The sequence below is a fragment of the Xiphophorus couchianus genome, chromosome 2, assembly GCF_001444195.1.
Source record: "Xiphophorus couchianus chromosome 2, X_couchianus-1.0, whole genome shotgun sequence".
Lineage (NCBI taxonomy): Eukaryota > Metazoa > Chordata > Actinopteri > Cyprinodontiformes > Poeciliidae > Xiphophorus > Xiphophorus couchianus.
In genome coordinates this window covers 27,566,793-27,593,574 of record NC_040229.1, presented here as the reverse complement: position 1 = coordinate 27,593,574, position 26,782 = coordinate 27,566,793, and the positions used below count along the sequence as shown (strand labels likewise).

At 38.3% G+C, this 26,782-nt stretch overlaps 1 protein-coding gene across 17 annotated transcripts in view; it reads right to left on the bottom strand.

Annotated features, from left to right (window-relative positions):
- ppip5k1b (diphosphoinositol pentakisphosphate kinase 1b) overlaps positions 1-26,782 on the bottom strand; it is a 54,585-nt gene that overhangs the window by 22,344 nt on the left and 5,459 nt on the right. For 10 of the 17 annotated variants that reach the window (XM_028026941.1, XM_028027000.1, XM_028026982.1 and 7 more), the window contains exons 2-23: positions 24,327-24,688; positions 21,929-22,124; positions 21,242-21,332; positions 20,578-20,663; positions 19,242-19,396; positions 18,637-18,738; positions 17,804-17,965; positions 17,197-17,318; positions 16,084-16,185; positions 14,994-15,080; positions 14,568-14,643; positions 13,107-13,216; positions 12,748-12,771; positions 10,833-10,918; positions 9,448-9,573; positions 7,370-7,414; positions 4,858-4,979; positions 3,553-3,729; positions 3,322-3,463; positions 1,893-2,116; positions 1,636-1,763; positions 706-820 (exon numbers count right to left, since the gene is read on the bottom strand). In XM_028026941.1, coding sequence (XP_027882742.1) covers positions 706-820; positions 1,636-1,763; positions 1,893-2,116; positions 3,322-3,463; positions 3,553-3,729; positions 4,858-4,979; positions 7,370-7,414; positions 9,448-9,573; positions 10,833-10,918; positions 12,748-12,771; positions 13,107-13,216; positions 14,568-14,643; positions 14,994-15,080; positions 16,084-16,185; positions 17,197-17,318; positions 17,804-17,965; positions 18,637-18,738; positions 19,242-19,396; positions 20,578-20,663; positions 21,242-21,332; positions 21,929-22,124; positions 24,327-24,503 — 2,655 coding nt within the window. In that variant the 5' untranslated portion in view covers positions 24,504-24,688. Of the gene's footprint in view, positions 1-705; positions 821-1,635; positions 1,764-1,892; positions 2,117-3,321; positions 3,464-3,552; positions 3,730-4,857; positions 4,980-7,369; positions 7,415-9,447; positions 9,574-10,832; positions 10,919-12,747; positions 12,772-13,106; positions 13,217-14,567; positions 14,644-14,993; positions 15,081-16,083; positions 16,186-17,196; positions 17,319-17,803; positions 17,966-18,636; positions 18,739-19,241; positions 19,397-20,577; positions 20,664-21,241; positions 21,333-21,928; positions 22,125-24,326; positions 24,689-24,783; positions 24,798-26,782 lie in introns of all 17 variants that reach the window. The other 7 variants (XM_028026990.1, XM_028027073.1, XM_028027053.1 and 4 more) reach the window with 4 other exon arrangements.

Here is a 26,782-nt window from a genome sequence, read left to right as displayed (position 1 = left end):
AGAGTTATGGACGTTTTTTTCCTGATAAATGCTAAAATGGCACCACAATTCAGACTTTTGTTTGTAAAGCGATTCTGAGGAACATTTGTATTCTTCTCCATATTTATGCTTTACTTTGTGTTGGTCTATCACATAACGTTTTAAACACAACGCACATTAAAACTCTGCGGTTTTTATGTGACAAGACGTGTAAAAGTTAAAGAGGTGTGGATACTTTTGCAAGGCACTGTACACAGACATTTTAAAACAAAAACAAACAAAAAAAGATTGGTACAACACTTGGATGAATCTCATTTAGCCCAGCATGCATCAGTGTATTTATTTGTAAAGCACATTTCAGCAACAAGGCAGCTCAAAGTGCTTCATGCCATAAAAACATAACAGCAACCAATCACAAAACTAGAAATAAACATAAAATTTTGTCAAATGTCATCAAACAAATACACATTAAATATGTTGATAATGTGCCATTTACTACCAACCTAATGGGTTTTTAAGCCTTGATTTAAAGGAACTAAATGTTTCGGCATCTTTGCAGTTTTCTGGAAGTTTGTGCAGCATAAAGCAATGTACACCAAAAATAATTAATTGCAATAACTACTCAAGAGGCCCAGATGGTCTCTGGCGAATCTCCAACAACATTTTCAAAAACAAGCCTGAGACGAAATGACTTAAGAAGGATAAGTAAGTGAGGGCTATACACACATCCAGCAGTCCTCCATAGCGAAACATGCTGAGCAAGGAGTGGACGTGGCTCTCGCTCGTAAAGTAGAGTCGTGTGCGAACGTGGCGACCAGGAGACATCACTCCGCGGGAATACCTGAACACCCAGGAACAGATATACAAGCTGATCGGGTCACACAGATAAAGTGATCAACAGTACACCACTGACTACTACTTCTTACATTAACTTTGAGGTTTTCCTCACTTATTTTACTGGAGTGTGGCAGTTTTCAGAGGAATTTGGTATTTTGTACAGTTTTGGCTTAACTGCTGCTCAAAATATGTTTTTTATTTTCCAGTAAGAGGCCTTTTTCTTTTTTTGAGTCTGTATACTGAAGTTATTGATTAATCAATTAGTAAATGACTTGCCAATTATTTCAATAAGCGGTTCATTGTGATGAATTCGATTAATCTTTTCAGCTCTAGTTTATTTAAGTTTGTTCATATAGTGGCGGTTCACAAAAAAATTAATCTCAACTCACTTTACAAAAATATATGCATTTATAAAAATATATTTAAAAATGCTTAAAAGTTTTTTCAATTCAATCACATTAGGATTAGTTGGAGTATCCAGTTAATTATTCTAATTAGTTTAAAAAGTTTTTTTTAGCCAAGACAGAAAACTTTAAGTGATTTTTTTCACTATGAACTTGAGGGGGGGAAATAAATTATGGGATATTTAACTTCTGAGTATAATTCACATTTATTTGGCTGCATCTGTGGAAAAAATTCACTCAAGATTTTATTCTCCTCAACTCCACTTAGATCAAAAAAGCAAGCAAGTCTAAGATAAAATAGAAACTAAGAAATTGATCTTTGAAAGGTTAAAGAAACAAGACAAAGTTCAGCAGCACGGTAACTACATGGTGAATGTGACATGTGAGCAGCTGTGGTTTTTGGGTGTGTCCTCACAGAGGATGCAGCTTGTTGACGGCCTCTTCCTCGTGGGTCCTCTGCAGGTCCAGGTAGATCTTCTTCATCAGAGGGACGCAGTACGCCTGAGCGATGTCCAGCTTCTCCGCTTTATTGATGCCGTACTCCTGAAGCCACGAGAATCCAAAACGTTTTTACTCTGCGTTCTGATCCACATTGTATTCTTTAGTCAAATCAAAAAGGGATGGAGCAAGATTCAAACTGTGCCAGGCAGAGGAGAACGAAAGCGATCTAACCTGTGGGATGACTATGTCGGCCAGAGCGCGGGACAGTCTGAAGAGCTCCAACGTGTCCTCCAGGCCGACGGAGGCGTTGTGCTGCGAGTCGTACTTGATGCAGTCGTAGATGTCCGGGATCTTGCTGATGTCGTAGCGGCCGTTCTTCATGCGGAAGTCCCTCTCCAGCTTCGACCAGCGCTGCAGCATCAGCTCCAGCGTCTCGCTGTGGTACAGCTGCAAATCTGGAGAGAAACGCGGGACGACCACCATTACTGTTTCAGAAAAATATGAAAGAAATATTGGAATGCGTTTTATGTGTCTACTCTGAGCGTTTTATTTATGTTGTTGAAACCAAAAAAGCAGAAAATACATACATAAATCAGTGTTACCCAGACCCTGGAGGTAAAAGTCTAAAGAGTTTGTGTCCACAATGTGTGGGGTCTGCAGAGATATTAGCTACCCTTTTTCCTGACCCTTGACCTGTACAAGTAGTGGATGGAGGGACGGAACTGTATTTCAACAACAAATCGAGACGTGTGAAGTTTATTTAGAAAGCAAGAAAGTGAAACTAAAACCCAACAGCTTCTGAAAGCTTCAGTGACAAATATTTAGACTTTTAGAATATTTCAACGGTCCTTGATTTAAATGAAAGATCAACAAAGCTGACAAAAATAACGTAAATAAGATTATTATTGGAAACAACAACCAATGTGTCACATTACTGGTTTTAATGCGACATACTGTCAACTTGTGACGTACAAGTTAACGAATGAAAGGTGAATTCCTGAATCAAATCTACAAACGTACTGAATGAATTTAATCTAAATTAAACAAATACATAAAAACAATGGAGGAAGACTCAACATATATACAGATTTAAGGTGTTCTAACCTATTATGACAAATAAGAACTAATTTAGGAGTTTTCAATATTAAAAATGTAAATTTTCATTTATTTTTTAGTTCTTTTCTGCTTTCTGAGATCCTGGAGAAAGCCTTTAAAGCGGCCATCAATTAGGTTGAAACTTTTACAGGTAAAGTAGCTACTGAGCTGGCAAATCCTGTCAGCCACAGAACATGCTGGATTTGGAAATGCTGAGTTAAGATATAGAGAGGGTTTCTGCAGGTTTCAGCAAGTCAAATTTAAGACCTTTTTAATGCTTGAATTCAAATTAAGACCAAAGAAACTAGTCTTCCTTTTTCCCGGCTGGCAGCAGAAATGAGCCAGTGGAAAACAGGAAGGTCGTCCAATCAGCTGGTGATACATTTACACTTATCCATGATAGATGCAAAAAGGCTAGCTAGCTAGTTAGCAAGGTTATATTAGCAGGCAGCTGGCAGCAGCCTCAATCGCCTTGATGCGTTCTGTGATTCAAGGCGATTGAGGTCTACATGTGATTTAAACTTTGGTCATGACAGAAAGTCTCAAGTAAGTAGAGTCGGTCTACCTGCGGATTTGGGGTCCTCCAGTCTCTTTCGAATCTGTGAGGTGAGGCTCTGAATGAGCGCGTAAACCTTGTCGCAGGTTTTGACTGGATTCTCTATGACCTTCATTGAGTTCACCAGGGATGGACTGCCGGTCGGGGCCAACTGGACCATAAAGGAAACACAGAAAGACTCATCTGTTAGCAGATATGGGGCAACGTTTTGAAAAAGCCTGTTGATACGCTTTGAGTTACCTTCTGAAAGTCATCTTGGATGAACTCTTGGTCCTTCTGCATGATCTCATGTAGTCTGGCCTTCACCTTCTGCTGGCAGTCGGTCAGAGAGTCGCTGTCCAGGAGTCCGTTCATGTTGGCGCTCTTCACCATCTGAACCAGGATGGGCGTCAGCTCGCCCTCCAGAGCCAGCAGGCCCTGGTCACAAAAACCAACAGATGGAAACGAAGTGGCCGTGCGAGACGGAAACTACTGGAAAAATATGCACTGTGCTTAAAAGCCAGAAAGGAAAGGCAGAGACGATTAATCGTGATGAATCAATTATTGAAATAATCGGCAACTAATTTGGTAATCGATTAATCTTTGACTGATGCACAAACTTTAAAAAAAAAAAAAAAAGGCCAAACGCTGGATAGAACAGCTGATTCAGAGCAGTAATTCAGACAAAACTGTGCAGAAATTTACGCATTATGCAAAAAAAAGAAAAGAAAAAACAAACAAGAAAAACTTTGTAAATATGTTCTACCCAAAAAATCTTGAAGTGGCATCATTTTAACTTCATTTTGTTCAAATTCTTTAAAAAATTGATAAATTCTAATTGGCACCTTTTGCTATTGAATTGTTAATGTGTATAATAAATATTAAGTGAAGCATAGAGGCCTGAGCATTTCACATTTTGATGTTAGAAGTATTTTTAGCTGCAGATGATCAAGCGTTCACTAGAAGAATGCTGCTATTGCATTTCAGGCAATAAAATGTTTGTCTTTTTGTAAAAATGAATTGAATTATTTGTTTATATGCATCTTTTGTTGTTTTTTGTGTATTGCATAAAAAGGCTGGAGTGGAAAAATCTGCAGAATGTGGATAATGTTTTGTGCCCGATTAATCGATTAATCATCAGAATAAAACTAAAACAATCGTTAATTGTAGCTCTACAACAGATTAAACCAGTGGAAATGCAGTTCTGCAATCAGCAGAAATCATGATGGATGCATAATTTCTGCATATTTATATTTGTATACTCTTTTGTAACGCAGATTGAAGAAATTAAAATCAATCAAGCGTTGTGTTCTTAATTCTTGGTCTCAAATCTTGGTTTAACTTAAAAGACGCTCACGCTACAGGTTTTAAAAAAGAAAACGATCAAACAAAAAAAACAGACGTTCCAAAAGTCTGAGGACGTAAAAGTGGAGAACATGTCTCTCTGTGCATCATTTAAAGCCCAGCATCGTATCCATAGCTATGTAATCCTTCCACCAGCTCTGTATGTTCCTAACTAAGCTTCATAAACAAAGTTTCATCTGTTGGTCAAGCCCACAGAGTTACCTTGGCAAACGCCGCAGCAGTCATCTGAACCCTGCCTTCGTCAGAGGCATAAATCTTCAGGTCGTGGCGGTAAGTGCTGTGCAGACGCAGCAAGCCGCAGCCAGGAAACCCCGCAAAGTCACCTGGAATATTGTGCACAAAGCAGACCACGCTCGTTACCCCGGCTGGTTTAAAGCAGCAAAACTTACAGTGAAATTGTTCTTTTTTTATTTCTTTTTTTTTTTAAAAGGGAAGGCTCAATCAGCGGAGACAAAGAGAAAACGATGATGTGTTGATTTCATCGTAAAATACCGAAGATTCCCCCGATAATCTGAAACGTACAGAACCTGAGCAGGCAGAGCGTCACTTTCAGTCCAAATGCAGCGATCTTCAATCGCCTCATCTCGTTTCATGCAAATGTCGACTTGAATCGTGAAGTTTGAGCTCCGTATAAAATGAATTGAAAGTGAATAAAAGCTGAGTAAACCTTCCGATCGGACGCACTCACCCGCTTGTCGGATCAGACATTTCACATCCTTCAGCAAACACAACGTTTCATGCTTAAAATAAATCAATTTATTAAGAGTGACAAAAATTAAGTTATCTCAAAACTTTTCCACATTCTGTCACTTTACAGCTACAAATGTTTAAGGATTTGTGGCGAGTTATGTGGTGGACTAATGTAAGAAGTGTACTTCTGAAGAGGAAGGAAAATGATAAATTTACTCAAATAATAAAATTTAATATTAAAATTCATCTCCTTAAACGCACCGCTGGGTGTGACAAGACGGCTAATAGAGCGCTTCACAAATCTGGCCTTAACAGAAGAACAGTAAGAAGAAAGCCACTGCTGAAAGAAAGCCAACATAATTTCCATTTCACCGTCTGGGGACAGGAGATGATCTGGTCAAATTAACAAAGTAACCATTTTACATACACAATTTCTCACAAATATCTCAACATGACAGTGTTGCTGCGTGCAACAGGCCCATCACAAGGAAATCAGTCAAAACTCCGAGATCAAAGTCAAAATCAGACAAAGTCAAAGACATCAAGGTCAGAATTTCAAGATCAAAGTCAAAAATGACCAGATCAAAGAAATCCGAGGTCGAGGTCAGTGACATCAAAGTGAAAATTCAGAGATCAAAGTTAGAATTCCAAGATCAAAGTCAAGGATATCAAGGTCAAAGAGAACAAAGTCAAAATTCTTAAATCAGTCAAATAGATCAAGGTCAAACAAATCAAAGAGATCAAAGTCAAAATTATTTTTTTCAGTGGCTCCAATCCTCTTCCATAGAGTCTGTTGTTTAACGTATCATGGAAGGTTTCAGAAGGCAAAGAGGCGGTAAATTGATTAAAATCAAGCAGTTTCAACAGTGAGATTTTACAAAAGCTGATTAGACCACCGATTATCTGGAAAAACCATGTATCATTTTTCTTTCTCTTTACAAACCACTTCATGTCCCAGTAAAATGCAGTCAGGTTAGGTGCTGTAACAGCAAGAATGTGAAAAACTTCCAAGGGGTACGAGTGCTTTTGTAAGGCACTGCGCCTCTGCACGGTGCAAACAAATGCTACAGATGAAATGTTTCATGCATTTTCCAGTTCTGTATAGCCCAATAGCATAAAGATATTGCCTGGAAATATTGTGTTTTCATGCTGTATTTGAATTTAAAGCATGCTGGCTCCTCTCCTTAGCTACAGTGTAGAATATAAACTAGGCCTCAAAAAATGACAAAAAATAATAATAATGAAAGTGTTTTGGGTTGTTTCAGTAGCACGTTAACAAAGATACAAACAATCCACAGCAATCTCAGTAGAAAAAACAAAAAAGAATTGTCAAGTTGCCAAGTGAGATTAACCAAAAATCACAATGAGGTGAGAAGGAATCAGATCATGTTAGAGACGGATGGACCGACGTGCTTAAAGCTGCAGTATACAACTTTTCTTTGTTTTACATATGTGTTGAAACCGTCTCCATGTTGTGGCAGTACAGCATGAAACAGAGGATCTGTGTGAAAAAGCTCCTCTACCTTCTCCCAGTACTAAATAGAAACAACCAATCAAAGCCAGGAGGAGGGTCTTAGGCCTGTCAATCACCCTCTGTGCGCATGCTGCTCACAACTGCCCCATTTCTCTCTGCCGTCTACAGCTTCTCCGTTTCAGCAGAGCACACGGTGAATGCTAAGGCTAGTTAGCATAGCCACCGATGGTTTAACGGTGAGTTGTTTCTCTGCCATTAGCAGTGCAGGATGATTGACAGCACTAAGACCCTCCCTCTGGCTCTGATTGGTTGTTTTTTTTACCAGGAGTGGTGGATTTCTCCAGACGGCTATAGTAGCTGAAGGAGGAAGTGAAGAAGCTTCATCTTTTCACGGATTATCCATCTCCTATCATACTACTACGACATGGTGACAGTTTTAAAAAACATGTAAAAAAACTTTTCTTTTTTTTTTTAAATAAAAGTTACATACTGCAGCTTTAATGGGAGTGAGTGGTGGAGCGGTGACAGCCAGGAAACCCCTCATCTTACCAAAGTCAACAGGGGACTCGCAGCCAGGGGACCGGCGATTACGGGCTAGTAGTGTACACATAGCAACGACAGGTAACAAGAGAAGAGTAGAGTTAATTGACAAAAAGTTGTGGCGAATGAAGGAGGAATGACAACAGTGGCTGGGATGAAGTGTGTGACCTTTTCAGAGGAAAAAAAAACAGGAAGCAACACAGGCAGTCTGTGCATCTACTTTTAGTTTTGTTTCAGGTTGTTCAAGCAGAACTGGTAGTTCTACATGCACTGATAATAAAGCATTGGGCAGGGAAGGTCAGTTAAAGACTCCTAAGATGGATCAAGAGAAAAACCTCCATGCAAAGGAAAACCCTTCAAAGCCCAACATTTCTTTTCTTTACCGCAACACACAGATGCTGCTACAAGCCCACAACCAGTTCACCACAAGTATGTTTGCATCAGTGAGTAGACGCATATATCCACAAAACCAGGTCAGGGGAACGTTAATATCGATTACTATGGTTATACTTTGGAATGCTTTACAAGTGAGATAGATTTATTCCTGTTAAATGCAATGTGTTTCTATGGCTGCTGAGAAACATGGAGAAATAATTTTTAAAAATAAACTTAGGCGAATGAACTTGGCAACATTAAACAAATATGATCTTTACCTCAACAAAAACAAAACGTAAGAATAAGGCAAAGTATGAGGGCCATGCAGATTCAATTCAATTCAAAAATACTTTATCGACCCCAAAAGGAAATTAAATATGTGACTCCACGACATGTCCTGGAAGCACGGACAGCACGTATTTATTTGCTAAAATAAATGCGTCAGGAAGGGTATTTGTATTTCTGTTTTTACTTTTTGTCATTGTAATAATATGACTGGTAAATGACTTCAAGATGACAAAAAGAGAAACAGTTTCATCGCAATTAGGTAGACTGATATTTTCTGAAAAGATGTTTAAAATTCAACCAAATCAAGCATGAGGAAGGATGTGTTTCCAATAAACACGTGGAAATTAGTCTTGTACAGTTTGATAATATCTTTAGTTAATCTCATAAAAGATCTGATTGCTATAAAATCGAAGGTATTTGTTTTGTTCCTGATGTGTCCACCGGAGGGCGCATTGTGGGCGTAAATACCTTACAGTGAATTTTCTACTTAAATTTTTTTTTCTCCCATTTTCCTTTATTTCACCAGGCTAAAACCCCACAGAGATCAAGCTCTCAGTTGCAAATATAATCTTTGAACTAAATTATGATATTATTCACTAAGAGAATATTCACTAACATAACATTGTCTAGGAAAATACAGTAGATCCTCTTATAACAAGAAGTATTTTAATTCATATAAATATGTTACGAGTGTTGATGTACGTATCAAGAAAGATCCAGAAGTATTTTTTTCAGTGAGTCAACGTAGGGCCGGGTGATTTGGACCTAAATTCTATCATGATATTATGATAACAATAAAAGTGGCAATAAAAACTAAATACTCCTCCTTACTTTTAGGTAACTGCATCACTGCATGACACAGCAATTCAAGTCCCCAGTCACATAAAGAAGTGTGATTTGTATCACTAAACTGCACCCATATTTTTAAATTTATTGATATTTGTTGATACTTGCATTGGGAAAAAAAACACACAAAAATAAACAGTGGACATAAATAGTAAAACTAGCAATCCTGACAGTGTGGATTGTTTTGGGAGGTTTTAGACATTAATCGACATTTACTGTGACAACAATCAATCAAAAGTTCTTAACATGATAAGAACTTTATCATGATAAATGATAAGCGATACGATGCAATATACACCCAACTCCAACAGTAAGTAACAGATTGTGCAGTGACAAGAGCTAATCTGCTTTGTTTTGGTGTCACGTTTTAAAGTGTCCCTACAGAACATTGCATTGTGCACTTAATTCCACACAAAAACAATCTGCAAGTGACCTGACATAATAAATAAATAAAATAACTTAATAGCTACTTGTGTTATTTTGAGAAACATGATCAGTCGATACAAGCTAAAGAAGCATTTTATGGCAACCTTTGACCCTTTCGGAGTGTGTGAAGTGTGTGTGTGTGTGTTTGCTACCTTGACCTCCAGGGTACATGCAGCGGAAGGCCCTGCCCAGCTCCTCGGCCTGAACCCGGCCAGCGGGCGTCAGCTCCCCGCCCCACTTCAGCACCAGCAGCAGGGACGGGCCGTCCTTCTTACAGTCTGGCGAAAAAACAGAAAGACAAAAAAAATCCTTCACCTTCAATACTGATTGTTGCTTAGCAAAGCATTTCTGTTGTATACTTGTAGTTAAAGTTGTGTCAAACTCAACGTTCCTGAGTACGTCACATTTCAACAAGCTGGGAGAGATACAGACAGAATGACAGATAATATTGTTATGTCTGGCTCTGGAGTATCAAGATGTCTCCCACATGAGACTGCTGAGAAATTATTATGACTACACAATAGCTCTCCTTTTGATCAGGTTACAGCTTCATCTGCACAGTGATAAAGATAGTACACTGTCTGCAGGAGTTGGTTTTTAATCACAGCTTCCAGTTTGACTCCACAGGCTCTCCAGCCATGATGGATGCTGACCTAAGCGTCGAGCTTAAAGCAAGATCTACGGTAGCAGTCGAGTCTCGCAACGAATTTGGAAAAGGCCTCTGACTGAAGATCGTTGCTCTATGACCTTCTGGAACAATAGCACCTGCTTCTTTCTGTCGAACACACATGCTTCATGCCTGCTAATGTTTTTATGAAATCTGTTCTTTGTTTCTTCAGCACATATTGCTCAAAGAATTAGCTGCAGCCGCGCGGAAAAGAAATAAACACATTTGAAGAAAGAAGTTCCAAATATGGAGGGGGGGGGGGAAGTGTGGAGAAGAAAAAAACAAATTGACGAAGACGAAAACAAATCTGATACCTTGTGTGATGTCAACAAAAACATGCTTAAGTAGCAGCCTGGGTTTGAGCGTAATGATTTACACAACAAAAAGGCAAAACAATTTAAAAAACCCCACTGATGATACAATTTGATTCATCTATATTAAATGTAATTTTGACATATTTACAAAATAAGTTTGACTAGTCACTTTAATTTTGTATTACTTCTGACATGGACAAAACTACTTCAGAGCCACTAAAAGAAAACAAGACTTCTGATTTTTTTATTTTTTTTTTAGATTAAAGTCAAAATTCTCTTTTTCCCCCCAGTGTCCCTGATCATCTTCTGTACAAAACATATACTTATGACCTTGTGATATTTCAGTTTTTCTTTTTTAATACATTTGCAAAATATTCTACATTTCTATTTTTTTTCTGCCAAGATGGGATGCCGAGTGTACATTCATGAGAAATAATACAGACTTCTTTTCATTTTAAGAAATGGCTGCAATGCTTTAGAACGAGTGAAAACTTTAAAGGGGTCTGAATATTTTCGGAAACCCATCGACAAACTAAAAGTTTCTGTTTATTTCTACCTTCTTCTTCGCTGGAGGCTTTAGGCTGGCCGTTTCGAAGGTAGGTCAGCTGGACCTTCCTGTTGATTCCAGAGAAATGGCCGTACCTGAAACAAACGTTAAAAACAGACAATAAAAAAAATTAAAATAAAACAAAATAAAAAACGTTGGGGAAAGGTCAGAATGCGTCTCGGTTTTACGAGCTTTGTTTAAATGTGCAACACTAAAACACACATCTAGGCTCCATTCCCGGTTTCTTACAACACGAGCTGAAAACGGTAAAAAGCCTTCAGGTCTGACACGGGTAGTAATACGCGAGGCTAATGCCAGTATTAGCAGCTGGTTTGATGACACCTCGGTTACTCATTGGGTCCTTCAGAGTTAAACATTTGTAGCCATGTAGCTCCAGCTGAACTCCAGACATGGCCTTGGTGAGAAACATCAAGTTGAGCTCTTATTAAGGATCTGGCACATTCTGCTGACTAGTGACTGCCTGGTATTTGCCGACAGGTCAGGCAGGTCGACAGAGGTCTCAGAAAGCAATTTCATTCTGGAAGCTGAGGCAGGGGAGAAAAAGGGTGTAGATTACAAGGATGATATCTAGATAAGCCGACTTAGATGTGCACTACAATGTAAGTAAGGGGCCTCTGTTAAAAATAAATCTAATTTGATTTGTGCTTTTGCTTGAGGAGCACAAAAAAAAGAGAAAAAGAACAGATATGTCTTCTACATTACATTCTACATGGCAAAATGAGGATGTTTTTAAATGGGGTGTCCCAAATGCAACTTTTTCATTTCCGATACAGAATCGGTAAGTATTGGCCAATTCCGATATTTACCCGATACGATATCAGCACAAATCAAACATACTTTTATTACTTATTCTGGCCTGTGGACTGTTAGAAAAGGCTTGATCAGGTGATTATGGGGTGGACTAAATGCTGGGGCGGAGTGTTTATATCGGAGATTTTAGATTCAGGCCGATATTATTAAATGCTAATTTGTTTTCATTTTTACATTAAAAGATGCAAATAACGCCATTCCATTTTTAAATAAGAAAAACATTTTATTTCATAAAATGGATAAACATCATTCATTAAAGGAACGCTGTTTATGCATCTGAAGAAAAAATATATATATTTTGATCGTGAACATGTGACGGGCTCAACCCTTTCTGCCTAACTTAACACAGAGTAGGGCGGATTAGGTGATTATTTTTTGTCTTAAATGCAAAATGTGTATTTCTTTGTACAGTTTTGGCTTAATTGCCGCTCTGAGTGTGTTGCTCTTTCAGCAAATGACCTACTCTTCAGTTAACAATTAATCAATTACTAAATTAGTTGATTATTTTAATCGATTAATCACAATCACAATTAATCTGATTAATCATTTCACTCTTATTCTTTTTATATATCTTAGAAGTTATTATGAACATATTCACTTTATGCTACCGGCCTACAGTTGAGCCTTCACCTCCAAATTTAATAGCACATGTTGAGCCCACAAGAAGACCAGCAATGGAGCATCAACAGCAGAACGACGGCAGGAGTAAGAAGACATTAGGAGACTTAGAGTCCAGCTGATGTGTGGTGAGGACAGCATGCACATTAAGGGGTAAAACACACTGATCTACACACGCAGGAACACAGTGAAATCATCATTTGACTGTGTATGAGTCAATTATTAAAGCCTACAATAAATTAAGTTTAGAGGGAAAAGTGTACAAAACATTAGGAATGCTTGATGTATTTTATTTTAACACTGCACTCGATTCACAACTGTATAAAGTTAAAAATGCATTTTTTTTTATGAGAGGAATCTGAAAAATTCCAGCTTTTTGTTCTGGTGAAGAAACTTTTGAAATGCTCCTAATAGTTTGTACACTATGTTGACTAAAACCGCATCCTTTAAAGTGAAGAAGGGAGAGGGTGCGTACTGATTCACATTCAAGCTGGATTCCCTTGTGGAGAAAGAGAAGGACGGATGGGAAGACCAGAGAGATAAAGGAAGGGGGGGAGGAGAAGAAGAAGAAGAAGAAAATAAACAGACAGTTAAAGTCAAGATGAGAGGATGGTGATTTCATGGTAAACAAGTGTTGGGTAGCGAGCATGAAAAAGATGAATGGGCCCTGCTGAGGTGTTGAAAGGCGATCCGTGGAGGTCGAGGAGCCCGCTAATGAAAGCTGTCCCCGGAAAAACCGCAGAGCGATGATGGACGGTTGGTGTGTGTGTGTGGGGGTGTGCTTGTGTGTGTTCAGCTGCCAGCTCGTGTCACAGGTGAAAATGTCACACTCACATTTCCAACACTGTCTTGAGCTGCTCCAGTTTGGATTTCTTCTCCTCAATCTCGCAGTCGTTGTGCTGACCGAGTTCGACCAGCAGCAGGCGGGCGATGTCCAGCACTTCCTGGAATCACAGCGGCTTTTATCCGTGACTGACAACGGATCGTCCGATTTCCCTGCCCATGAGCAAAACATCCCCTCTGCGGTGGACCTGACTACGATTAGATAGCATGAGCTCATGAGACGACTCAGCAACATAAATGGCGCCAATAAGGGAGGGTGCCGGGGGGCCATGGACCCTTTTTGAAAAATGTGGATCTTATTCAGTTACTCAATAATTGTTTAAGCTAAATAAAAAATAAATACTTTACAGTACAAACCATGGGGTGAAAATAGCAATATAAATTATTTTATCTCAATAAAAACTCAATAAATAAATAATAATTATATATTTTTATTATATGTTTAGATATTATTTATTTATTTTTTAAAGAATGCCAACCCCAACTTTTACTAGCCTGGTCTGGCCACCCCTATTAAATTTTTCGCATATAATGTTGGTGAAGAAAAAAAAATGTCAGAAACTCATTCAAACTCAGGAAAATGTGTAAATTTGAAAACCTGGATACTTTAGTAAAATCTTCAATTCTTCAGTCTAAAATCTGCCAAGCTGTAACCATCACCGAACATAAATTCATAATTTTTACTGAATATGTTCCCTGAAAACACACAAAAGCACAAAAGCAAACTCTTAGCCAACTAAAATATCATTTTGGGGTTTCGTTCATTTATTTCAATCGTTCTTTCTCCAGAGTGGAATGATTACGCAACATGTGACTTCAATAGTTTTTAAAAACAACTACATGCAATTCTTTGCATTTACTTTGGATTTTTACAGGCTCAAAATACATGCAGAAACTCTCAACGGGATTTTAAACAAATGTAATATTAAAAAACAAATTTGAAAATTGAGACTGACAAAAAATGTTGCTACCAATCACAACCTATCAATTTCACTGAAACTGATTAACCTGGGATAAAATTCAGATGTCCTAGTCAAAGTTTCTTAATTTTTCAATAGTCTGCGCTATTAACTGGGTCATTAATAGTGCCAGTGTAAATGAACTCTCCTACTTTTGCCATGAACTGGGTCAAACCAAGTCAGAATTACTATAGAAACTTTTGGATGGCCAATTTCAGTGAGAATTTTCACTACACATTTATAATCCTGACCCTGCATGGGGGAGGAAAGATTTACAAAATAAATTATGTTTAAGTTTAATTCATCCATCCTGGAAAAATATTAAAATAAATCATTAAAAGATTTCAATAATTTTGCGATGAGTGTATGCAAAGTTTTGACTGGAAATGTAGCAGCATATGAGAAGAAGGGAACGTCCACTGTCAAAAACATTTACACTTAAAAATTATTGATATGTAACGTGTCAATAAAAAACAAAAAGAGAATTACTCACCTGCAGTTGTTTTGGCTTTTTTAACTTTAGCTTGCCCGTCTTGTATCCTCCATACTTCTTAAACAACTCAAAGAAGCTGTTTAGGCAAAACACAAATACATATATTGTATTTATGAACCCAGGAACATGCCCTGCATGAAGCTGCATTCTGGACACATTTCAATTTAATAAAACACTTAAAATACAAGTTCGAGGCAGGAATTGAAAGACTCCACAGAAACTAGAGAAAACGGACGATATCCAAGTTGCTTATTAACTTGATAAGCAACTTGATGTCAGCTTCGTAAACTTGCGCAGTATTTTGTGCGATTACCATAATAACAGAGCAAAGTCTCACAAAGACATTCATCAACAAACTAATTATAGAGGCCAACTATTAGATAGGAGAAAACGCAGAGACCTTAAGATGGAAAGAAAGCGACTTACAGAGGATGACGGACTTCCATTTTCATCTTCTGCTTTGGGGTCCGATCTCCATGACGAATGATGGCGATGACGCAGCGCAGCTCCATCCTTTTAAAAGAAATGTTAAGATGGAAAAGGACAAGAATTAATGTAAAAATTCTTTTGTTTACGGTATTTATATATATATGTATTTATATATATAAAAGATTAGTTATTTGTCAGTTAATAAGGTCAGAGGATCAGATATTCTCAGCAATTATTGTGGAATGCTTTTTATCCCAGTTACTTCATCCGTATAAAAACATTGTTATGTGAATCTTTAGCAATTAAAGAAAAAATTTAAACAATATGTATTTTATATAAATAAAAAATACATCCAGCTCTACAAACCCACAAACCGTCATGTCTTCCTAAAGTATTCACAACTCTTGAAGTTTTTCATATTTTGTCATTTTGCAACTGATTTAGTCAGTTTTTATGCAACAGAGCAACACAAAGAACAAAATGGTCTTAAAAGAACTAAAAACTGGACATTGTGGCAGCCATTTGTATTCACCTACTTTAATCTGATACCCCGAAATAAAATAAGTTAAAATGCCCATGTAATTCAACGTTGACAGTTTAAAAGAGAGATTTACTATGTGTAGGAGCCATATATACATTTTTGGAACCTAATACAAAATGTTATTTGTGTTTGTGTATTTCCTCTGTTATTTGAAAAAGATAAGCGTCTTAATTGTATTGTGTTTGAGCTTATGACATAGTGCCTTTTGATTGGTTAGTGACTAATTAGTGTATCCAAGACGAAAGTACTAGCTCTTTGTAGAAGTCTGGCACCTGGAGAGTAACACAGTCTTTTGACCGTCACTTTCTATTTGTTTTGAATCTGTTTGTTATTTTTATGTTCTTTTAAGTTAAGTAAAGACTGAAAGATGACCGTCGGATTCAAGACCTCTTTTTTTCTAGAAGAAACGTGTCGCGTATGAAAGAGCTTTAAGGGGCTAGACTAGTGAGAGCTTGCCGCACTTACACTATGTTTTGTAGAGATTAAATGATATAAATGACTGTCAAAGGCAGTTGGAATGTCTTCCCCGTGTTACATCATACATACATGGTTCCTGAGGTTGTCGGGACGATGGGGATGTCTTCAGCCTCCATGGGGATGGACCAGGGGATGTGCAGCTGGGGGGCCAACTCTCTCATCACCATGTTCCTGGTGAAGAGGTCAGCGTCTGGTTTATTCATGTAGCTCATTCAAAACACAACAGCTGATCAGTGTGCTTCAAAATTGCAACAACAACCATAAAAATAGAAAATAGATTTCTTTTTTAAAATGGGGCAAATAGATTAGATTCCCTGAGAACATTTAATGTAGTTTCTATCAGACTATTGAAGTTATGTATGATGCTCCAAAGGTTGAAGTTAATTACTTAATATCTTACTGTGACAGACTTAAATGCAACTGTAATAACAATAAATAAATTTAAAAAAACAAGAGTAAAGAATTCTAAAGACTATTATTTACACTGTTTAGTGTGCAATTACCATTACATACGCATGTCTGTGGATGTATGCATCAGTGACGTGCGGTCAGGGTTGGCAAGTGAGGCACAGCCTCACCTGTCAAAATGGAAAAATATAATGATAAAATAATCTATATTGCTATTTTCACCCCATGGGTTGTACTGTAAAGTATTTATTTTTTATTTAGCTTAAACAATTTTGATTATTTTTTCTTCAAAATCGCTGAATTTTCGCATTTTCCCATTCAAACGCTCGGAAGTGAAGCTGGTGAGGCAGCAGCGAGCTGAGCCTCACCTGGGATTGATCAACCTCTCACTAACTGCACTTTATATATACATATGTATATTTTGCATTTATATTGACATTTTCATATTTACTTTTCTAGTTTAGCTTGTATGGTGTTTGTGGTCAGGTTAGGGTGGGCCTCACCTGCCATCATGGACTAGCAGGTGGTCTACATTTGTAAATCTGATTCTGATTCTGAATAAGTCAGTGCCTCACCGGCTATGAACCTCACCGTACATTTTTGTCCACACTGTACTGTTTCTTTTTTTTATTCTGTTTTCCATTTCTGTTACTCATTTTCTGCTCTTCACTTTCTGTCATATTTACTTAAATATCCCACTAGTGAGCCTAATAAAGGATTATTTTATTTGATCTCATCTTACTAAGAGTCATTATTGAGCACAGCGCCACCTACCCCAGGACTTTGGCGCAGTCGTCGTAGTACTTCATGGAGTTTTTCACAAAGCTGAAGCCGTTCACGTCACAGACGTAGGAATGGCCGTTGGCTCGCAGCAGATCGAATCCACACACAGTTTGCTTTGAAAAAAAACCCAAAAAAAAACAAACACATCTATACATTAACTTTTTATTTTGTATACATGCCTATATTATAACTGACTGGCATGTTGAACAAAAAGGCACAGTAAAAAAACAACAACAACTTTATAAACAGCAGCACTTTGAGTTTAAACCAAAAATAAGGAGGAAAAGAAACTAGAGAATCCAAAGGATCTGGAATAAACAGAACATCTGGTACAGCTTTTATATAACTGGGAGATGTGTTTGAAATCTCTTTGTAACGATTAAAGCATATTCTTATCGATATACAAAGTATACAAAGCAAATTTGCTTCCAAGTGTCCAACAAAGTTTAACAAATCAGTTCAACAGCTTCCTGGAACATTACAGGGTCTCACCTACAAATTCAGATTCGTTGCTGCTCAGAAATAAGTTTACAGGAAGTTCCGAGTTAAATTTAAAAAAAATAAAAAAATAAAAAAGTGCTGAATAATTTCCAGGTACCTTGAAGGCGAGGCAGACCTTGCGAGCCACCAGTTTCTCCATGGCGGTCAGCATGACGGGGAAGCGGATCTCCTTGCCCTCGCTGTCTCGCTCCACCTTACCGTCCAGGGCCGGAGACTTCCTGGCCTCAGCGTGGGCGTAATCTGGGCCCACCGTGTAAACCTAACACCATCGGGTGAAGCATGCAGGTAGAAAATGACTTAAAATATCTAAAACTCCCCCACCCCACAATTTTAAAACATATGTACTTACAAGCTTATTGACTATGGAGCTAAATGGGCACCAAAATTTCTTTTTGAGCTGCCTCACTTGTGTTATAAAGTATTTTTAAATTATTATAGCATAGAATACTGGTGATGTCATAAAGATATTTCTAAGTTCCCACAGTTCCCAAATGCAACAGGGGAATGTTTTGTCCAGCTGCTGTGTGGAGCTTTAAGTCATGATGCCATCTGAAGCCCCGCCCCCACACCTAGCATGGCCTGCAGTTTGAAACTGAAAAAAAATAAATAAAAAAATCTGAAATTTTAAAATTAATTTTGAATTTGGAACAAGAGTTACTTTTGTTTTGAATCTTTTTTTTATTTTTGTAGTTTTAAAGTTATTCTTTATTTTTAAATTTCTTTTTTTTCCAGTTATTTTTTTTTTTCAGATTCAAAAAAAGTTTTATTTCATCATTTTTTTCAGTTGAAAATTTTTTTTAGTTTAGAAAAATTTATTTTCAGATTCAAAACATTTTCTTTAGTATGATTTATGGGCCTAATTTAGCTCCATACAAACCCACTCTGCCCTTCACGCCAAAATCAAAAGGCAGGCTAGCGTCGACACAGTACCTTCACATCGGTGCCATCAGTCGGCATGAACTCCTCGTAGATGTATGATCCAGTTTTTCGCACGTTGCTTTCTGGGGAGTAGACACTGCTGCGACTTCCAATCTAAAACAAAAATATAGCGATAAACACAGGCCATACGAAAATAGAAAACCTCAAATTGGCTGAAAAGAAAGCACAACTAACATCAACAGCCTTTTATGGAGCATCGATTCCAACTTCTATAGAGAAGTCTGGTGGGATGCATATTAATACTCATTATTGCTGGTTTAAAAATAAAATACAAATTTTTTTATACAAAATTTGATTTCCGACTTTAATTGAATTATTTTCCCTCCTGATTTTTTTTGTCCCTAAGAAAAACCTTTACAAATGACAAATATTTTTTAAACTGGCTTTTATTTCTACAATCTCTTCTGTCAGTTGACCTGAAATCAAAGTTGAAATAAATAGCAGCGGTAAAACAAGACGGTAGTTCTTGTGTAGGATAACATTGCTCTGAAAACACCAGAAGTGCATTGGTGAGAGACATAAAGAAATCCACATTTTCCAAAAATTAAATCTTAAAACAGAGAATCAGACTAATGGATACGGCTGACAGCAGCTACCTTTCTGAAGAGCCTCTGGCTGCCTCCCCCAGCAGACGTTGGGTAGTAGATGTAGACATTGTGGTCCTCCGCACACACAGGCTTCTCCACAAAGGGCTTAGGGAACACCTCCCCGTTCACCTCCACATGGTCCTCCCCCTCCACCAGGTTGCACTCTGCACAAAGCCAGCGGTCGTGTTAAAAGGCGGTTCAACAGGAAGTCTTTACCAGTGAACGCATGAAGAAACGGTCAAAACAGCAAATAATAACATGAGAAAATGTGGATTTGTTAGAAACACAACTGATTTTTCTATATTTAGTTATAAACTTACCGTTACATGATGATCCCTTAGCAACCAAGCAAATCTAAAAATATCAACTTTAATTAAAGGGGGCAGCAATATATATAGTGCAGGGGTGGACAATCCTGGTCCTCGAGGGCCGGTGCCTTGCAACTCTTGGATGTCTCCCTGTTCCAACACACTTGAATCCAACAGCTGAATCACCTCCTAAATGCAGTCAAGTTCTCCAGAGTCCTGCTAATGACCTCATTATTTGACTCAGGTGTGTTGAAGTAGAGATGCATCTAAAAGTTGCAATAGACCGGCCCTCCAGGCCTGGAGTTGCACACCCCTGGTATAGTGCCATTTTATAGAACAATCAAGCAACTATGGTACCTTCAGTTATTATAAAAACGCTGTCAATGGCTTTAAAGAAATTTGACTTTGTAATGTAGTGCCTTAAAATTGGGCCTTTGTCTCTTTAAGAAACTAATGCTCTTTCTGAAACTCCGCCTACAGGAAGTCATCACAACATGGTTCCTCAATTAACCCTTTAACAACGTTTTTACCAGCGTTTCACTGAGAAGAAGCTCCTATAATGAGCTCAAGTTCCACCTGCTGCTTGCTAATTGCTGCTGGCTAGTCTGAAGGAGCCGAGTGCAGGAGTTGAAGGAGAGAGCTGTTCTGTGAAGTGGAAACTTGGAAACTGAAGCTCAGAGGAGGAGCTTCTTCCTCGAAGGCGGAGCTAGGTCCACCCAGGCAATTTGCACACCTGAATGGTTGCCATGGAGATTAAAAGATTTCTCAAACCAGGATGAAAGAGTCAAGGCAAAACTCCAGGTATGGTTTTGATGAGGGAATAACATTAGAACATAAAGTTAAACTTAAAAAAAGCTGATTTTACAGAACACTGCCTCTTTAAAGAAGATCTCGCTGTAGATTTTTTGGAACAAACTCATTTATTTCTAAATAAAAAACGTGCATTTAGAATCCTTTCCTGCTAATCTGCATAAACAATCTGCATCATTTCACCAAAAGGGATTATTATTATTTTTAAAAGACGACGATGGTCTCACCTTCAGGGTTGTCAGGGTCCCTGTTTAACACTCCGTAGCGAGGCAGGTCAATGCCCTCTTCCTGAAGGATCCGATACACTTCCCTCCTAATGTTGGTAATAATATCACAGTCAACCACAATACAATGAATTTATGCAACATTCATAGTGATTCTTTGTGTTACCAAGACTAGGAAGTTAAAGAGAATAAAGGGAAAGCCTGTAAAAACAGCAATTATGCCATTTTCTCAAGAACAGCTCATTACTAAGACTTGGAAAAGATTTCCAAACTACAAGCCAGAACCGGACAAGAAAAGAACATTAAAAAAAATTATTATTATTATTATTTTAACCAAAATCTGCAAATTAGAAAAAAAATGTAATCTCCAAATTTAACTGTCAGAGGAAATAACTTCTTGTTAAGCTTTACTGACATTACCACTTTAAACATTAAAACATTCAAAAAGAGGCATTAAGTCAAGGGTTAAGACAAGTTTTGCAAATAATTAGAATTTTAACACGACAGATTTCACAGATTTTTATGGTATAATTTATGAAGTTTGTCTTGTTTTTCCCTTTTGTTTTTGAAAAAACAACAACTGCTATATTCCTGCCGTTGCTATAATCAAAGTCCCATCAAACGTGTATTGAAAGTTTATTTGTTCTCGTTTTTGAGCCTCTCTCACCTGTCTTGAATAAAATACTGCATGTTGAGATCATTGATGAGCATTGGATTCCTGAGCTTAGCATATTCCACAGCTTTGTCAAGAGGAAAACCTGGAAACCAAAAGAATACGTCACATTTTAGATCAGCTTGAATTGACATAACAAGGATTTACTGAAAAAATAATAAATAAATAAAAAACAGCATTTCTTTTCCTAGAGAGCAGCTTGACTCAAACTGCTTTTTTTTTTTTTTTTGCATAAATCAGCTTATTTTCAGAACTAGCAACTAGTGATTCATAGAGACAATCGCACTGTGTTTCTGTGGTTCTGGTCGTACGACTCTTCAAGAGATTTGTCTTCTCTCTTTCCTGGAAAAACTGCATCTACAGACGATCGTGTTCCCTTATCTCCGTCAGCTAACGTTTTTAAAAATAGAGTGGAAAAACATTGCATGTGACAAACTGACTGCAACATGGGTTATAGATTGTTACGGTCGCCTGGGAATTCTGCAGACTTGAAACTCTTAAGATAAACTAATTTATCAAAACGCAGAGATCTCCATAAAAAGTATGGAAATAAAACCTGGAAGCTGGATTAGTGTCAGGGAGATGTTTAAAATAAAGTCAGAGGAAGCACAAAAACTGCATACAGTTATTTAAACACCACCGTTTTCACTCAGCTGACTGTAATGGATATGCAGAGTTTACCTTTGGAGTGGAAGGAGATGAGGCAGTCGCAGAGCGGCCACTTCTCCACAGGTTCCTCCAGGATCACCTCCTCAGGGAAGATGACGACATCGATGTAGTCAAATTTACAGAGCCTCTCCAGGATCTCAGTCATGGGCTTCGATTTGGACTTCTTCACCATGGCACATATGCCCACAACGATCTGTCGCTCTGACGGCTGGTGGAAGGGACAAGGGTAGGCGATGTAAACAGGAAGTGTTGCTTATTCATGGCTGTCGGACTTTATTTCAACTGAATAACAACTTTAAGATACTATGTATGACAGTAATAAATATCTATTAAAGAATAATCTACTGTCAAGCTGTTTGTGCAATTGTAAAATCAATTTTATGTTCATTAACCTAGAACAAACGTAGCTTTTTATAAATGGGATACTGGCCGTCAAAACCATGCATGCAGCTATCTTTTAGAAGGCAATTAAAGAAAAGTGAGAAACTTTTTTGTGGATTATGTTACTTTTATTTAATCTAAGAGTTTGCGGAGGTTTATTAATTAACCTCATAATGAAAGGAAACAGAAAAGGCCAATAAAATGGTTAAAAAACATTTAATATACAAGCTGATTTTCCATAATTTAGCTTATGTATATAATATACAGTGTTTTTTGTCATCAACTGTGTGTGTAACGTGATTCGTGTGCTGAGGAGCGATCAGAAACTGCAGAGAACAGAATCGAGGTGAGGCAGGCAGTTCTCTTGCCTCATGGCAGGGGGCGCTCATGATCCCAGACATTGTGACTCCACAACTGCAGAGTAAGAGACAGTAACAGCGAGCTAGCCATGGAGCTAGCCATACAGTAAAGTGCAGCAATATATTTATAGTTTTCTCCTCTTACCACAGCAATCACTTAATAATCGCAAAATAAACATTAAGCCTAAAACCACATTACTGCAATAGACTGAATGTTCTGCTCTTTGTGTGGGAAATATTTCAGTGGTTTTTAGGGCCGCTGTTGTCAGTTGCTATGGCAACGAGTCTGCGTGTATGTGGCCTGGCTAATGCAGAGAGCGAGAAAGACGTGGTTTTGAGTTGTACTTCTATGGTTTTTCCCTTTGCCGTGGAGCACAGCACGAAATTAATATTACTTGAATTTCCAAGTTTCAGTGAGTTAACAGAATTATTGTTCCATTAACTCAATGCAGCGCAGCTATGGATGGCATATAAAAGAATTGTCTTTTTGCCCTCCAGCGTTGTCAACATGTGCGGAATTTCCTTACTTAAACATGCAGGTGGTCTACATTTGTATATCTGATTATGATTAAGTCAGTGCCTCACCAGCATTGCACCTCACCACACGGCAATAAAGACAACTGAATCTAAACGTTGCGTCTCTACGTAGCCTCCCTTTGCAGACGAAATGGTTATTTTTTCAGTGATGTCAGGAAAAGGCTGTAGCAAATACAGACTTATGGTGGTGTTCATTTAATTTATAATTTTTCTTCATTGCATGAACAGACTTGATACTGGCTGTAGCACAATCCCTCCTTTTATTTCACAGCGTTGCTAATAAATGTGTCCGATTCTGGATGTTGCTGCTGCAACTGCGGCGAATGGAAATGCAGTGGAGAAACGAAGAGGAGCCAGATGGTACAAGAGAGACTCGACAAGATGGCAGCTGTCACTGCTTCATACTGTACACAACAGCCTGTTAATTATGGTGAAAAGTCTGGTAGTGTGTGGACCTTATTCTGAAGCCAAACTATCGAGGATATTATGATCTATTTCGCGACTTTCTCTAAGATGAACAAACTCCTCTGTCTCACAGCTCCTGGAAGACGGAGATTAGGTTATCAGATTATTAACTAAGCCATTGATCTTCCAGTACGCCTGAAAATGTCACCATTGTAATCGTAACTGATCCAACCTTTTTATTAGTACCGTTTGTTGTTGACGGGATTCAGCTACTCTGGGTCATAAAGTCATTATGCTGAAAGGAAACTTGGCGTTTAAGAGTAACCGTGTAAAATTACCACAAACAGCCCTGCTGGCTTACAATTATCCATCTACTGCTCTGCTCCCAAGCCAGGTTTTAGATCTTGTCCCAATTCTTTATCTATTCCCCTGTTTGAATGTTACTCTTCTTCTGTTGATTTTTAAAGACTTCATTGCTTTATTTGATATGTATGATTTTGGTGTTGGTACTCATCAAAATGTAATGTTTGTTCAGTTGTTGACTGTATAGGGTTTTCTTTATAACCTAGCAATTTTGTGTTTTTATTATTTAAAGCCCCCTGCTGCTGAAATGTGCTATAAGAATAAACTTGATTGATTCCTTTTGCCAGGATATGACTGGCTCTTTTTCAAAACCCCTTTGGTTGTTACCAGGTAGCAACATGATGTCATTCATTTCTTTCACTTACCGATTCATTTTCATACACCTCCATGTCGTCCTGATGAAGCATCTCGTTCTTCATGCCAGCCTCCATTTGGCCCATGTCTTGCTCATCCTCTTCACAGCCAATCACAAAGCGGGGCACGTCTCGACGAATCCGCCCCCGTTCTTGGACTGGTCCGGGTCTGTTGCAGGGCTCGGACATTACAAACCCGGGCGAAACATGACTCCTTCAGGTGGACCCTCCCTCACCAAGGGGTTCAGCTAACGATGCAAGCGTTGACGGCGGCTGGTTGACTGATACCGGAGAGATCTGCTCACGAAGCAAAAAGGGATCCTGCTGGCCTCTTCTGAGGTCGGTGATGATGGTGGACTCAACACAGCACAAGCCTAGGTAGATCGAGTGTAAAGCGAGAGTTGTTGAGGTAGATGGAAGGACATTTCAGCCTAGAAACACCTTGCCCCATGTGTCTACATTTGCTCACCAAATAATCTTGTGCTGGAGGAGAAAAAGACAAAAAAGAAAGAAAAACCTGTTAAGAAACTAGGTCAAGCAAATAGCTTAGAAACCACTGTGTTGACACACGTTTTATTTGGGAAATGAATACCAATGGTATAAGATCAGCAGAACAAAAGAAACCCAGTTTCTCCGAAAATAAGGTCAGAAAACTACTGATGTCTAGAAAAGGTTTACTCCAATTGATCAAAATTCTGACTAGAAAGAAACTCAATTGTCTTAACAGCTTCAAGAACTCATGGCGTACAAACTCTTCTCTTCTAAGGAGCGGTATGGCACGATGAAGTTGGGTAAGCTACGTTATGCTTTGACGTATTTACGACGGTGTTTCCACCAAGCCAGTTGGACTTTTACTAGGCAGCCAGGGGTTAAACCTAAATGCCAAATGTTGAATCATACTAATGCAATGACAAAGGGGACACACTAATATGTCTTGTACTTGTTGCAATCATCTAGCTTTTTCTGCCCCCAAATGAATCAACTGTGTTGTGTGACCTATTCATACCATACCATTGTCCTACGGACCTACAACAGATGGCTTGCTTTTCCTCTGTGCCACTGCCGTCCCCCATCATCAGGTCTTTCTTGAACAGCCTCTCTTTCGCTTGCCTAAGAGTGTCTGGCGATGTTGGTTGGTGGTTTGCTTAGAGTGTGTCCTACCCAGAACCATCTTTTCTTCCCAATTTTACAATGGAAACAGACAAAGTCATGTACCAAACCACACCTACCCATGCTGCTTAGTGGAATTGAGGCAAGAGTTGATGTCAAATGTCAGTTTTCAAGAGGCCGTCTCCTGTCTGTTATAGATATTGCCCTTTGTTCATCACGTCTTTTTCAAATGAATGGGTTACTATGACGCCTCTGCAGAACTTCATAGAAATACAGAGGAGGTAATTTAGCCATTTGACCAGCTGTGCTAAAGCTGGTACATCTAAAGCATGAAAAATTTGACATTTTACCAGCTAATTTCTTTCCCATAGTTGGAAGGTCTTTCACACTGTTTGCAATGTTAGGAGTTGATGTGAGATTATGCAGATTTGATTTGCTTTTGGAGTCTTGCAAACTAAGTAAGTTTGTTTGTTTTTTTTAGATCTACAACAGTAAAAAATTGTTAAATTATGTTTACAGACACTGGTAATGGTTTATCAAAAAGTTTACACAAGCTAAAATGTAGTAGCACAAGTAGAGCCAGTAGAGGGATTGTAAAAAAAAAAGAACAATTTTTCACTGTCCCTCTTAAAACCTCAGCTATTAGTGCAGGAGCTAATCGTGTATTATTTATGAACTGAGTTTTGAGACAAAAGTAAATTCAAATCAGGTTTCTCAGTCTTAATCGTAACCACATTTGATCACTACTCAATTTGACAGAACATCTTTTACTCCGTTTGAGTCCACACATTCAGTTTCTAAAGACTTTGTGCTGCTGTTTGTTGTTGCCATAACAACAAGATTCCAGCCAGAGTCAGCATATCCTCTGGTTAAGTTGTGTGTGTATATTATATTGCAACATATAACTCCAGTGTCCATCTGAGAAGCCACTACTTTTAAAACTGTTATGTTTGTTAATGTATGTTCCTAACCTACTTTTCCCTCCTAAATGGAGTCACCAGGAAGTCCATAAATTAAATGTCACATTTTGCCTGCATTATTCCAACAGCCTCAACGTCCCATGACTCTTCACCGGACACCACACAAATTTCCTTTCAGATTTATATCTAGATGCTACTGCTGCTTCTTTCATTGTTGCTATGGTGTTCTTCTAGCATTGCTCCACAAATTTAGGGAGTGGTTTGGTTACATCAGACCATAACACATCCTCCTCCAAGGAGCCGTGGATCCCGACTTTCTAACATTCTGGGAATACAAGAAATCGAGGACAAAAAATAATAGCTGGAAATTCCTGCACATCATCAATCACTGCTGTTGGCTTTCTAACCAGTTTTCTTTTCGTCTCTTCAACAACTTCA